We start from the raw sequence: 14,681 nt of genomic DNA, 5'->3' as shown, positions 1-14,681 counted from the left end.
AAACAGGAGATGGGGGGGGGGGGGGGGGGGGGGGGGAAAGTGTGCAACTCCAAATCTTAAACAGGTCTGATAGAAATCCCCCACAATTGGCATGGGCCATGGGGCAGTCAGAGCAGGTAGACTTTGGAGATAAACTGGTCTCCTAGGTCGGAACGTTTCATCGCGGAGAAAGGGTATCCCCAGTCAATGCGATCAAACGCTTTTTCTCCTTCCAGGGAGAGGGCTACTGCATCTTCTGGTAAATCCTTTGCGCCCCATAGAGTGTGGGCCAGTGTGCGAAGGTGATTTCTGGAGGAACGGCCCGGGACGAAGCCAACCTGTGTGTGATGGATGAGGGATGGGACGACCTTGCTTAGTCGTAAAGCTAGTATACTGGCCAAGATTTTAATGTCCCCATTTAGGAAGGAAATGGGGTGGTAGCTGCCACATGAGAGTGGGTCCTATCCCGGTTTGGGTATAACAGCGACCACCGCTCTGTTAGAGATAGGAACCAAGCCTCTTGCTGGGCAGCGTATAGAGTATCTATTGCCACTTCTTTAGACCATTTGTAATATGCTACGGGGAATCTATCTTCACCAGGGACTTATGGTAGGGCAGTTTGGCAATGGTTGCTGCAATTTCCTCCTTGCTGATGTCCCCTTCCAGTAACTCTCTGTCTTTGTCTATCAGACGTGGCAGCTCAATGCTCTTAAGGTATGCGGACAGCAGTTCCTCGTTGGTCGGTGTCTCGAGGTATAGTCTTTCATAGAAAGAGGCAAATTAATTGACTGTCTTGGGGTTGAGTCAGGACTTCTCCGTCGCAGTTCAGACATTGCCTCAGATGTGCCACAAGTAATTGGCCAGCTTTTCCCCCTTGTTCGTAATTTCTTCCTTTTAAGCGCGGAAGGGCATATTCGGCTTTGGAGGTATAGAGGCCATCAACAGCCATACAGGCTAGTTCTAGGTGGCGGCAGTTAGGTGAGAGGATTAGAGACGAGAGGGATATAATCTGGTCTTCTAGTTCGATATGACGAAGAGCCACTTCTTATTGGCCATCGGTGTGTCTCTCATAAGTTTCCCACAAATGGTTGCTTATGCAGTCGCCCATAAGGGTTCTACAGGAGGTTACTGGAGCCTTGCTATATGTCAGATAAGTAGACAAATGTGTCCGCAATTGGGCCTTGCCCTGGGGCGAGCGATATCTCTGGATGTTTAGACGCCATGGTTTACACCCTGGAGAGACTGGGCCTACGTCAAAACTGGATAATGATCAGAGTGCGGCCTCTAACATGCGGGATTTGCAGACAAGCACAACTACAGAATGGGATACGAGGAAATGGTGCAGTCTGGACTGCATGCCATGGACCAATGATAGGAAAGTATACGCCTGGTCTGTCGGGTGGCCTAGGCGCCAGTGGTCAACAAGGCCAGTATCTGAGGCTATGTATCCTAGTAGGGCTCTGTCCTCATCGTTTCCCCTATCTAAGGGTCCTGTCCTATCTAGTATTATGTAGCGGGCAAGATTCCAGTCGCCTTCGATGCTATATCGAGTTGCCTCCATCTCCACAAGTAGACAGTTTAGAAGGAGAAAAAAAAAATTATAAAAAAGGAGCGTTTGGGCCCTGTTGGGGCATATAATGAACACATGCACAAGGATCTGTCACCCAAATTCAGCTTGGCGAATGTGTATCTGTCGTCTGGATCGGACCATTTTTTTAACAACTGTAATAGGTAGGGATTTGCGGAGAAGTATAGCGTCTCCGCATTTCTGTCAATGGCACCCCTTGGCGTTGACCTGGCCGTCATGCTGCTATGAGTTACTTTGCCCACCCAGTCGCAGCGGAGTTTGTTGGACTCCAAGTCATCCAGATGTGTCTCCTGTAGGAGAGCAACGTTTGCTTTTTTCATTTCGAGGGTGGGAGAGCACTTTATTATTTTTGTTATAATGTGTAAGACCGTTGACATTTCACGAGAGGATGCGCGTTGGCTGTGAGGGACAGGATGTGGGCGCTGCCATTTGTGTCCTGAACGGGTAGGACGTTAGTATTTGGGGGTGGGGGGGCATAGTTTGAAGGCCAGATGGGGTGATCAGCATTGTGCAAGTGGGGGGAGGGGTGACAGTGCAGGCAGGTACATAGGAGGACTAGGGTGGGATTGATATAGAGTTAGGTGAGGAGGATAGGGGGCGGAGGTAGATGCGATTGAAGAAGGACAAACAGCGGGGGATGGGAAGATAGAAGGGATAATGAGAAGAGAGGGTGTGTGAAGGGGGAGGAAAGACTAGGGGGGGGAGGAAGGAGGGCAAGGAGTAGTCGGGCAAGAGGAGTATGGACATGGACAAAGCAGTTACGGGGCATCCCCCAGTAGTGTTTAGGGCGGCCGGTCAGGAGTCACCTGTGGACGTATGAGGTGGACGGGGCAGGGGGGGGGTTGGTAGAAGGAGGGGAGGGGGAGGTTGGTTAAGGGAAGAGATGGGGAAGTTGCATGCGGGAGACACGCCTCTAGGGGTGTTCAGCTGTTTGTTGTGGGTCTAGGGCCATCTAGGACACGTTCCAGTGTGCCAATGTGGTCACCGCTGAGGCTAGCAGCCGATCAAGCATGCAGTGTCCCGTGCTGGAGACAAGGATGTCAATGGGACATCGCTGGTAGGGCAGGGGGAGAGAAGAAGGGGCAAGATATTAGTTTCATGTACAACCAGTGGTCCGGGACGTTGCTTGTAGGATCAGTGCTTTAGGTCCTTCAGTCATATATGGTTGATGGCCATGTCGATGTGAGGGTCGGGCCTCGCACACAGTTAGAAAGACAGGGAAAGAAGGCCCGTGGTTGCGCCCCGGAAAAGCTGATTGGCCGGGGTGGATGTGACTATAGTCGTGTACTTTGGACATGGGTGGGTCTGGGACTCAGAGGTCCACACTATTTGTGCCCACTAAAGTTAGAAAAGTTGGGAAAGCACAGGGCTGTGGTCTCTGCCATATTCCAGGGGGGTGGGGAGGAAATTGGAGTGGACCTCAGTGGCAGTGATGTATAGGGGGAGCTCAGGTCATTGACTTCCTAGTGCTGTACACTTCCTGAGGGCGGGTATTTTGGTTGGGATCAGGAAGGTGGGATACTCAAGATGAGGCAACCCACAACACTCGGGGGACATAGCAAAGAGAATGCGTGTAAACCACCAGTGGCAATTAAACATTAAGATGAACATTTAAAAAGAAAAAGAAACGATGTATGATAAGTAATCCGGTACTCATCTGTCCATCTGTTTCATCAGGCTTCAGGGCGACTGTCCTCGTTCCTCCTGCCAGACATGGGAAACCCTGACCACCACATCTCAGGGCGCGCCTTCCTCAGCAGGGGTGGGATTTAGGGGAGAGCGTGACTTGTCCCTGGCATGCTCCTGTGTAAGATAAGAACGGCCACCACTTGTAGGGTCTGGGTCCTGTCTCCCAGGAAGCGGGCAACTCTGTCCGGATCTCTGCCTCTGTATAGGGAACCTCCTGGGTTCTGCTGGAGCCTGCCAGAAGTTGTTGCAAGAGTTGGCGATGGGCGGTAATAGCTATCGCCAGGGATAGAGGAAACATGGTCCATGACCAGGAAGCGGCAAAGGTCCTCTGGGTCGAAGAATTCCTTGGAAACTCCATCTCTGGTGATCCAGAGACGTACAGGTTCGAAGAGGCCATACTTAATGCCCAGCTGCCGGAGGAGAGGAAGGCTTAGCGACGTTCATTAGTTTCCTTGGAGAAGTTCGCTGCTATCTGGATCTCATGGCCCTCAAATGTGCATTGTCCATGAGTTCGCGCTGCTGTGATTAGATGTCGGGCCTGTTCGTGGCACAAGAAGAAAGCGATAAGCGGCTGTGGGTGCCGAGATGTTACTCCGTGTGGTAGTCTGATACAGTGAGTTCTCTGCATCTCCAATGGTGGGTCAAAGGTTAGGCCTTTGAGTTTCAGGAGGGTGGCTTCAAGAAAAGATTTGGCATCTGAGCCCTCTACAGTTTCTGGGAATCCGAAAAAGCAGACATTGTCTCGTCCACTCCCGTCTTCCAGGTTTATAACTTTACTACGAAGGTAGAGAAGTTCTTGGTCTCGTTTTGGGATAGTATTAAGGCGGTCCTCTATTGAAGAGACACGTAGAGTCTCTGCAATGTGTATTACTGAGATGTCTTTCAGTATCCATTCCATAGTGGCATCCGGTGAGGTAGCCATAGTTGGGTGAGTTGGTCCCGGTGCCGTGGAAGTGGCGTTCCAACTGCTGGAGGTGGAGCGGCCCTGATTCAATGCTTTTGTGAAGAGGAGCGGTCGCATGGTCTTTCCCCCATTGTCTATCCAGGAGCGCCTCAATGCAGGTAGGCGCGTTCCTCTGCTGATATTCCCATTCCGTGTGTGTGTGTGTGTGTATAACGCTACATAGGGTAGGGGGTATGCTTAGGCCAATCAGATTTGCATGTATAGGTGTGTCCACTATAGTTCCGGCTATGAGGAGGGGGCAGGCAAGCACATTGTGGGAGGCTTAGGGTGCCCAAACTTCTGTGATGTTGAGTAGGTCTAAGCAGTACGGAGCGGTTATGGTAAGGTAAGCGAGAGTTCTCCATCCGTGGGTCCCAAGCAGTCCGTGTGAGGAGAGTCTTTGGTGGTGTCAAGTCTTCTGGGTTGGTTGGGGGCAGAGTCCATGCCAGAGGGATCTACCGTCGATAGCAGGCACCAATGTGAAAGGTGAAAATTGGAAGGACCCTGTGTCACCCTCGTGTGTATAGGTCTATGGAGAGGAGGTCCCCTCTGTCGTGCAGGCCTGGGGCTGGCAGGTCGATCGCCAGTAGTAAAAGAAGACTGAAGCGAAGGGTCACCCTACACAGGAGACAAGTGGGGAGGGCAGTAGCAAAAGCCTGTGGGCCCTCAATCCTTGTGGGGGAGGGAGAAATAGGTATCACGACAGGAAAGCATATAGTGCAATTCAGCCAAGACCTGGACCTTCTGGTCGCAGACAGTGGTGCCGTCTCAACTCTGGGAACTCACCGCCGTCCAGGGCCCTCCTTGACACGGGGCTCCAGAGTCAAGCGGCCATCATCGTTTGTTGTCAGACCACACCCCCATCAATCCTTTGTTAAGGCAGAGGAGCATTTTGGTGACACTCCAGCACTTAATTCACTTTCAGTCATAAATACTCAAATAAAAAAAAATGTTTATTAGGTTAATGGCTTCTTTATCGTATAATTCTTCCACTTAATAACATTAATTACTTCCTAAGAATTCAGAAGATGGTTCAGATTAAGTAATTCAGAAAATGTTCTCTGAAAAATGAAAGCCAGTGTACCCTCACCTAAAGAACTGAAGGTCTGGTGGATTTCCTTCATCACATTCCTGTACAGCTCCTTCTGCCAGTCGTGTAACAGCTTCCACTCCTCTTCAGAGAAACACGCAGCGACATCACGGAATGTGAGCGGTCCCTGAAAAGAAAGTTATATATCAACTTCTGACACTTGAAGAGACAAGAGTAAGGAAGGATGGTCGTGTAAAGAGTAACACAGTAAGGAATGGTGCGCATGTAAAAAGCAACAAAAGGTGCTTGAGGATAGAGAAACAGAGCGCTACAGTATTGTAGGGTGCTCATGTACAGAGTAAAAGAGCAGGGAAGGGTGCTCTTGTATAGAGAAATAGAGTTAAGAAAAACACATTTCTACAGAGTAAGGGTGCCTATTTAAAGAGTAATCGAGTAGGGAACCATGCTCGTGTAAAGAGTAAAAGTGAAAGGGAAGAACTCAAGTAAAGAGTAAAAGAGTGAGGAAGAGTACTCATGTGAAGGGTGTCAGAACAAGGAAGAGTGCTCATGTGAAGAGTAAAACCGCAAAGAAAGGGCTCGTGAAAAGAGTAAAGATGGGGATTCATATAAAGAGTAATAAAGCAAGCAAGAGTACTCATTTAAAGGAGTAAAACAGTACGGAAGAGTGCTCATGTATAGAGTAATAGCGAAAGAAAAGAGCTTATGTAAAGTGTAAGGAGGGTGCTCATGTAAGAGTAATAGTGAAAGGAAAGGCCTCATGTAAAGAATAAAAGTAAGGAGGGGTGATTATGTAAAAAGTAATGGGATGCACGGAAGGATATTCATATAACTAGTAATAGAACAAGCAAGAGTTCTCATGTAAAGACTAAAAAGCATTTGCATAGCCAATAGGTCTCGCTTTTAGGACTTTATAAGTGTTTAGTTATCCAGCACAATATCCTTGGTGCAACAACATCAAGTGTTGCATGGCTAAACACCTATAAGGTCCCAAAGGCGAGACCTATTGGCTATGCCAATGCTTGTTATTGTTAAATGGGTGCGATTGAAATGGCTGGGGCCCAGGGGCGGGGCGTGCAAAAAGTTTCATATTAGTTGTTTATTTCAAATATGCTCGAGAAAACTGCAATACACTTCAGAACTTAACTGAAAGAGAAACTTGCGACAGCACTATTTCCCTGATCTATAAAAAACTTATTAACGATCGTACGGACTTGCTGACCCATCTGCGGGAGGCGTGGATGGCCGACGGATTGGAACTGGACGATGAGGATTGGGTATCGGCGGTGGCCTCCCCGAAAGAGGTGGCGATCCCGGCCCGCCTTAGATTTGTGCAGCTGAAGATACTCCATAGAGTGTATGTCACAGGGCCTGGTTTGATACGTATGGGTTATTCGAGGGATGGACTGTGTAAGCGTGGCTGTGGCTTGTTGGGTACCTTTCTTCATATCCTGTGGGAATGTTCGGAGGTTGTACGATTTTGGAACGGGGTGCATACTGCAATGGAGGAAGTCACGCATGTCGCTTTGTTACCAGAGGCCAGGAGGTGTTTGCTGAATGTCTGGGAACCAAATGACTATAATGCGGCGCAGACGCAGTGGGTGACTTTGGGGTATATGGTGGCTAAGCGCAATATCGCACAGTTGTGGGGTTCCTCGAGGCCGCCTACGATTTCGGTATGGAAGGAGAATATGGATTGGTGTATGTTCAGGGAGAAGACGGTGTATGTGGCGAGAGGCAAGCCTGGGAGGTGGACTAAGGTGTGGGGTCCATGGAATTCCTGTCGTGGGAATATCTGCGCTCCGCCTCTGCCGCGAGAGGTCGACGTCGCTTTGTCCCCCTAGCCACACATTCTACGCAATTGTGCATGCTTTGTCCTCTTCTCCGCCGCCCCCCACTACCACCTCCTGTCAGGAGTTATTCCAGGTACTGCGGATCTTCCCCCGTCCTGGGGAGCGCACGCTGCTATTTCGGACTCTCATTGCCTTGTTTGTGTGTTATTATTGGGTTTTTTTTTTCCTTCCCTTTTTTTTTTTAGAAAATATGAAACCGTCCTTTTTTGATTGCCCTTGGACTATGGCCGCAGCCTGTTATATGTGCTTTCGAACTTTCGGGAGCTTTTGCCTCTGGTTCATTTGAATGTATTGAGTTGCCTTGCTGGCTCCCGAGCTTTCTAGCGGCCGGCCCTTGTGGTTGTAGGCCCTTGTTTGTATCTCTTTAATGTGCAATAAAGGTTTCTTCATAAAAAAAAAAAAAAAAAAAGAAAGAGAAACTCGGGCAACTAATCTCTGCGGAGGGCGGCTGGAAATAATAAAATATTTCTCCCTGCGGGAGAGCTCGATGAAATTGTATTTCCGCCATCCAGGCTCAAGTTTCAAGCAGCCACTACCATCATAACAAGCCCCTGGACCAACTGGCGGGGACATGCAACACTGACCGGCTGATGGGCGCGTCATTCCTTAATCTCCATCTAGAAAAAAAGATGAGCACTCGGGGGAAGAAAGGGCCGTAGTTTTTCCACATTCCTCTTCGACCTGCTTAATAACAAGCCCAGTGTGTAAACAGTCTGCTGCTGGTTTCGGTTTTGATGTCGAGCCAGGAATAAAAAAAAAAAATCTGGAGCTTGAAATTAATCTGAATTAAGATGTCCTTTATGTCAGAGAGATATCGATAACATTAGAATGGTAAATATTCGACGCCGTGCGCCCTTATAGCGATCTCGCGGCGATTTGTGGGTAAAAGTATTTATCTTGTGCATGTTACGTGCACGCGCCTTCTATAGATCTAGACAGGCGTGCGGTGACATGTAAATCTTACATCAACAAGTTCACCGTTCTAATTATAAACATATGTCTATACAGACAGGCAACGCTACACCAGGTTATCGAGCAAAGATAAACGAGTGAATGACAAGGCACGGTTATATTAACATATTCGAAGTTAAACATAGCTGAAATAATGCACTTGTGGCAGATTTGTAAAAAGTGGAACCGGCGAGCAAATTGCACTTTGTGCTGTTTCCTGCCCTTGGACTATCAACGTTGTTTCCATTTTCAAACAAGTACTCACAGTTTTAAAATTAAAAGTGCCCATCTAAGTCACTCCAGCCCATATGAATTCAGAGGAAATCGTCGTACGCTTGACAGAAAAGTGCCCCTATAATTAAATATTTATTATTTCTTTACATGCGTGGATCTTCGTTTTACAGACAGGCAGGGCACAAGTCCTAAACAAGCATTACACGGCACCCCACAATCCTAATGCTGATTGCGGTATGCACGCTTTGTCTTTAAACATCTGAAGCCAAAGCGCGAGTGCCTGGATTGCTTCAAAAGTAAGGAAAAAGAAAATGTGCATTTTTTTCTATTTCTTTACTTTTGAAGTAATCCCGGAACTCATGCTTTAGCTTCAGATGTCTCAAGCTAAAGCACGGGTACAGCAATTGAAACAAAAGTAAACGAATAGGGAAAAAATGGCGGCCAGACTTTTTTCCCTTTTATTGATTTACTTTTGTTGTAATGGCGGCACCCGCGCGTGGCCCCCATTGTAACAAAAGTAAGTAAAGAGGGAAGAAAAATATAGCATGTAATCAGTTGTCCCATTTCCAATTTGTTATCCCTAGATGGAGAGGCGGTGGTTTAGCGGTTAGAGCTGCTGACTTGAGACCTGGGGGCCAGTGTTCGAGCCTGGGCATGGCTCAACATTTGTTAAGTAAAAGTCATAACAAAACCTTGGGATAACAAAAAGACATTTACATGTATGTGGAAACACGCAGCCGCAAGTCTGTCTTGCCTCAAGCTCGAAAACAATATTACGTGCCTGGAAAAACAGAAACTGAAACGCTTCTGCTCACATGCTTGCCTTGAAGTAAAAAAAACAAGCACGCGCGGCAGCAGGGGGAGTGGAGAGAGGAGGGGGCCTGCACAATTGACCTTGCGGGAGCGAGCAGCAAGGTGCAATAATTGATAACATATGGCACCAGCTGCTCGCTCGCTGTTGCCATTGGAAGCAATGAAAAGCGTGCACGGTTTTGCCGGGAAAGCTGTGCCGATTGCTAAAAGGTCTCTTTCTTATGCAACGCATGCGCGCTGCCTAGGCGAGACCCAGTAAACAAGCATTTGCAATGCAATAGGTCTCGCATTTGCCAGAGTTTGAGCTATTGGCATTGTAAATGACAATGCCTTTTATTTATGTGCTTTGAAAACCTGCAAGCGGTGCATAAACACGCACTTTGTACTTCTAGTCCTTGCTTACGAGAAGCAAGGCTTGTAGTAAAAGAGATTCAGTTACTGCCAGCCTTGCTTCTCATAGGCAGCGACTATAAGTACAAAGTGCGTGTTTACACAACGCTTGCAGGTTTTTAAAAACACATAAATAAAAGCCATTGTCATTTACAATGCCAATAGTTTGTGTAACGTGCTATGTAACAAGCTCGATGTGTGTGTCCAATACATATATCTGAAAGCATTCTTTGACATGCACTGAGCAGCACTCACGCTGTGCTCCAAGCAGGGCCCATTTGGTGCATGTGAGAGCTGCAACGCTGTTGTGCAAATTGCAACCTCGCCTCTTAGAAGTGTGGCACTGACTCTAAATCTGGTTGAGAGCACACATATATACGCTTAGAGATGCGGCTGCTTCATTACAACACATGCTCATCGTCAAACAAAAAATGCATACAAAAAGCTGGGAACAGCAGTTATGTTGGGTGTCTCATGTGCGCAAAAGGGTAAAAATGGAAACAAAACAAACATTAGAATCACGTTACGTGATAAGAGGGCTAAGTGTGATACCCCATTACCTCGTGAGCATACGAGCTTGGACTTGAAATTGACCAGAAAAGGGTCAAAATCAATGGAGCGCACGCCGTTCACAACAACTCACGAGCCTTACCAACTACCGGTGGCATCACAAAAACTCAAAACGAAAGCACAGACTCTTACAATGAGAAAAGCCCTCATTTGGGAGCCGCGACGAACAATCAAAGCGAGCGCCCAGCTGAAACCAAGAGCAAACACCAATAAAGCCCAGGAAGAGAATGTGAGGAATTCCGAAGGCTAGTAAGTTAAACATTACCACACCTAAGACGTTGCAATTGAAATGCAGCTAAAACGAATTAAGGCGTATTGTAAATGCCTTCAGACTTTAAAACCTGTCAGTGCACATGTATGATGTACATTACTCAGGCATTCTATTTTTAACGACAGACCATCATTTAAAAGAGGAAACGCAACAACCATAACAAACAAGCAAGAAGTGGGATATGGGAAGGGGTGGCAAATGGTGATCACTTTTGCGGCCGCTTTGATGTTCTTAGTGGCCGCGCGGCTCACTGAGAACATCAAAGCGGCCGCGAAAGTGATCAGGCAGGCTGACAAATGGTGCGCGCGCCCGGCGCACATGCACTGTATTTGAAGGCCTGAAAAGCACTAGTTTGCACTTCCAGATTCCCCGTTTACTAAAGCTCTCGCCAGAGCAGCGCTAAAGCGCTGGCTCAGGCGAATCCTAAAAAACGAGTGGCACAGAAGGCAAAAAGGGCAGAGAAATACAGGAAAAACAAGTGTCACAGAAGGCAAGAGGGCACAGAAATACAGGAAAAACGAGTGGCACAGAAGGCAAGAGGGCACAGAAATACAGGAAAAACAAGTGTCACAGAAGGCAAGAGGGCACAGAAATACAGGAAAAACGAGTGGCACAGAAGGCAAGAGGCACAGAAATACAGGGAAAAACGAGTGGCACAGAAGGCAAGAGGGCACAGAAATACAGGAAAAGCTAGTGTCACAGAAGGCAAGAGGGCACAGAAATACAGGGAAAAACGAGTGGCACAGAAGGCAAGAGGGCACAGAAATACAGGGAAAAACGAGTGGCACAGAAGGCAAGAGGGCACAGAAATACAGGAAAATCGAGTGTCACAGAAGGCAAGAGGGCACAGAAATACAGGAAAAGCTAGTGTCACAGAAGGCAAGAGGGCACAGAAATACAGGGAAAAACGAGTGGCACAGAAGGCAAAAAGGGCAGAGAAATACAGGAAAAACGAGTGGCACAGAAGGCAAGAGGGCACAGAAATACAGGAAAAACGAGTGGCACAGAAGGCAAAAAGGGCACAGAAATACAGGAAAAGCTAGTGTCACAGAAGGCAAGAGGGCACAGAAATACAGGAAAAACGAGTGGCACAGAAGGCAAGAGGGCACAGAAATACAGGAAAAACGAGTGTCACAGAAGGCAAGAGGGCACAGAAATACAGGAAAAGCTAGTGTCACAGAAGGCAAGAGGGCACAGAAATACAGGAAAAACGAGTGGCACAGAAGGCAAGAGGGCACAGAAATACAGGGAAAAACGAGTGGCACAGAAGGCAAGAGGGCACAGAAATACAGGAAAAACGAGTGGCACAGAAGGCAAGAGGGCACAGAAATACAGGAAAATCGAGTGTCACAGAAGGCAAGAGGGCACAGAAATACAGGAAAAGCTAGTGTCACAGAAGGCAAGAGGGCACAGAAATACGGGAAAAGCTAGTGTCACAGAAGGCAAGAGGGCACAGAAATACAGGAAAAGCTAGTGTCACAGAAGGCAAGAGGGCACAGAAATACAGGAAAAACGAGTGTCACAGAAGGCAAGAGGGCACAGAAATACAGGAAAATCGAGTGTCACAGAAGGCAAGAGGGCACAGAAATACAGGAAAAGCTAGTGTCACAGAAGGCAAGAGGGCACAGAAATACAGGGAAAAACGAGTGGCACAGAAGGCAAAAAGGGCAGAGAAATACAGGAAAAACGAGTGGCACAGAAGGCAAGAGGGCACAGAAATACAGGAAAAACGAGTGTCACAGAAGGCAAGAGGGCACAGAAATACAGGAAAAGCTAGTGTCACAGAAGGCAAGAGGGCACAGAAATACAGGAAAAACGAGTGGCACAGAAGGCAAGAGGGCACAGAAATACAGGGAAAAACGAGTGGCACAGAAGGCAAGAGGGCACAGAAATACAGGAGAAACGAGTGGCACAGAAGGCAAGAGGGCACAGAAATACAGGAAAAACGAGTGGCACAGAAGGCAAGAGGGCACAGAAATACAGGAAAAGCTAGTGTCACAGAAGGCAAGAGGGCACAGAAATACAGAGAAAAACGAGTGGCACAGAAGGCAAGAGGGCACAGAAATACAGGAGAAACGAGTGGCACAGAAGGCAAGAGGGCACAGAAATACAGGAAAAGCTAGTGTCACAGAAGGCAAGAGGGCACAGAAATACGGGAAAAGCTAGTGGCACAGAAGGCAAGAGGGCACAGAAATACAGGAAAAGCGAGTGTTGGTGGGTCAAGGGACTCTAGGGAGGTCCTTGCCATTAGTTACCAGCTCTGACTCGAGAGCGTTTATATAAAAAAAAAGAAACAAAACAGGGACTAAAATTAAACATTGTCTCACGCCCTTGCTGGAATAAAAAATATGGGGCACAATCTCCATTTGTGTAAAGGAAACCTGAGCCTTGGTATCTCTATGCAGACGCATGCCATCTCTAAACCCATCCTCTGTATTTCTAAAATCCATTACAGAAACTGACCCCCTACTCACTATTTGATCGTCACCTTTCCTTATTTGGAAGCAATATTAATTTGAAAAATGAATGCAGCTCATCAGGGCATTATTCATCTGAATGTTTCAATAGAAATTCTACCCGCTTCTAGTCTCATTTGGAGGGGCCAAAGCATGAACTAGTGGGAAGTGCCTAGCAACCCCTCCCTTTCCCTGTAGCTTCCAATCCTGTCATTTTCCCAAAATCATGCGTGATGTGCTGCTCCAGTGCAGGTTTTTCCTTTGAATTCTGGGACTTATAGATTTATTTATTGCATTATAAAACAGGGCTACAAGTCCCAGAATTCAAAGAAAAACACTTCGACAGGACCAGTACACGTACCTGGGAAACTTGCCAGCTCTGAGCAGCTACCTGCTACTTTTACTCGTGTGTGAATTCTCTTCTGTGCAATACTCGGGCTTGCAAGTACCTTTTCAATACACAAAAGACATTGTAAATGCTTATTCTGCACACTGATTTTACGCATATTCATTTACATTGCTCACTACCTTTTTTAATCTTCACTTGTAATATTCTCCACAATAATTCCATATCTCTATTGGGTCTCAGCTGAAAGTCTAAACCTCAAGTTTCTGCAGTTTATTCACGCATTTCTTTCTTCAGATTTTGCCTCTAACCAGCCAAAGCATGAATACAATATATATAGGTGAAAGTAGAAAATGATTTTCTTGCAAAGTGAGAAGCTATCATAAGTTTTTTCTAAATCTCGCTTTTACTGGCCGTGCCATATTGCTTTTAGAACGATTGAGAAAGTCTGGTGGGGGCTGAATCTTTTAAGCCATAATAAAGAGTGGAACTGGAGGGGCACTTAGAAAGGGTGAAACAACAGCGAGGCCTCATTAACATGCAAATGGTCTTTTAAAGACCTGTGAAGTACTCGGGAGCGGCTGTGTGTGGCCCGGGAAGCTGTCTCATCGGGGGGGCTGCCACACCCGAGGGGGAGGGCACGGGCTGAAGCCCTTTGAGTCCAATGAGTGTTGCGTGCCTGGCAGTTGCCGTGTGTTTACAGGCAGAAGTTACCCCTTGAAACGATTGGATTTAAGCAAGCAAAGTCGGACGCCCCCGCAATCGCAGAATCCTGCATTAATTTCTTCCAGACCCGTGTGGAGCAGCCATGGGTATCCTGTATTCAGAGGTACGTTCTCATTCTACGTTTGGTGTTTGACTGAAACCTAAAAGCCACCTCGTGAGTGAACCCACACGTTAAGTTAATGAATGCATAAACATGTATAATGAATGCATAAACATGTACATTTTAAATGCGAGCAGTTACCTCTTTGGTTCCTTAAAAAATAATATTTAGAGCCAAGCTGTTGTTTTATTTTATCTCCCACATGTATATTTTGCAAAGGCACGCTGAGGGTGATAACTGTAATGTCGGGCCCGGGGCCTGGAAATAAGTGACACTATGTACACACAGGTATGCCAGTGGTGGTCAGTGCAATGCCTGCCACGCCCAGAACCCTGGGCTTTTTATTAACAATAGTGCGTGCCGTCCGAGGGGACGTCGGGCGCACCCAACTCCGGCTACGCAAGGGGGGGGGTGAGACCCTGACACACGCGCGCGGACCCTCGGGCTATGGTTTGGTCCGTCGCGCAACATTACATTCCTCCTTTACCCAGAATTGAAACCTCAACAAACTCGTCGCCTATCGCGACTCAAAACAGCTTTAGCAGTCTCTAAAGAGTCTCACGGAAAACAAAAGAACAGTCTTACTTGGTCGGTTGTTGGAGGGGCAGCCTTCCCTCACTCCCACAGCTGACAGCGAGCCACAAAGTCTCTGTACCTCTGGGACGGTCGCGGGTGCGGGCGTAGGTGGTACTGGCCCTGGCTGCGCCCATCCGATTGGGTGAGA

The 14,681-nt window shown here is 47.4% G+C and overlaps 1 protein-coding gene across 7 annotated transcripts in view; it reads right to left on the bottom strand.

Annotated features, from left to right (window-relative positions):
- The window catches only part of LOC146859568 (zinc finger protein 10-like), a 486,604-nt gene that overhangs the window by 331,404 nt on the left and 140,519 nt on the right, over positions 1–14,681 (bottom strand). For all 7 annotated transcript variants that reach the window (XR_014979310.1, XM_085646495.1, XM_085646498.1 and 4 more), the window contains exon 2: positions 5,290–5,416. Coding sequence is in view for 6 of the 7 variants with exons in the window: in XM_085646495.1 (XP_085502621.1) it covers positions 5,290–5,416 (127 nt within the window). In the remaining variant the exon portion in view is untranslated. The remainder of the gene's footprint in view (positions 1–5,289; positions 5,417–14,681) is intronic.

Source organism: Triturus cristatus, chromosome 3_1 (genome assembly GCF_964204655.1).
Source record: "Triturus cristatus chromosome 3_1, aTriCri1.1, whole genome shotgun sequence".
NCBI lineage: Eukaryota > Metazoa > Chordata > Amphibia > Caudata > Salamandridae > Triturus > Triturus cristatus.
This window is presented reverse-complemented; position numbering and strand designations above follow the sequence as displayed.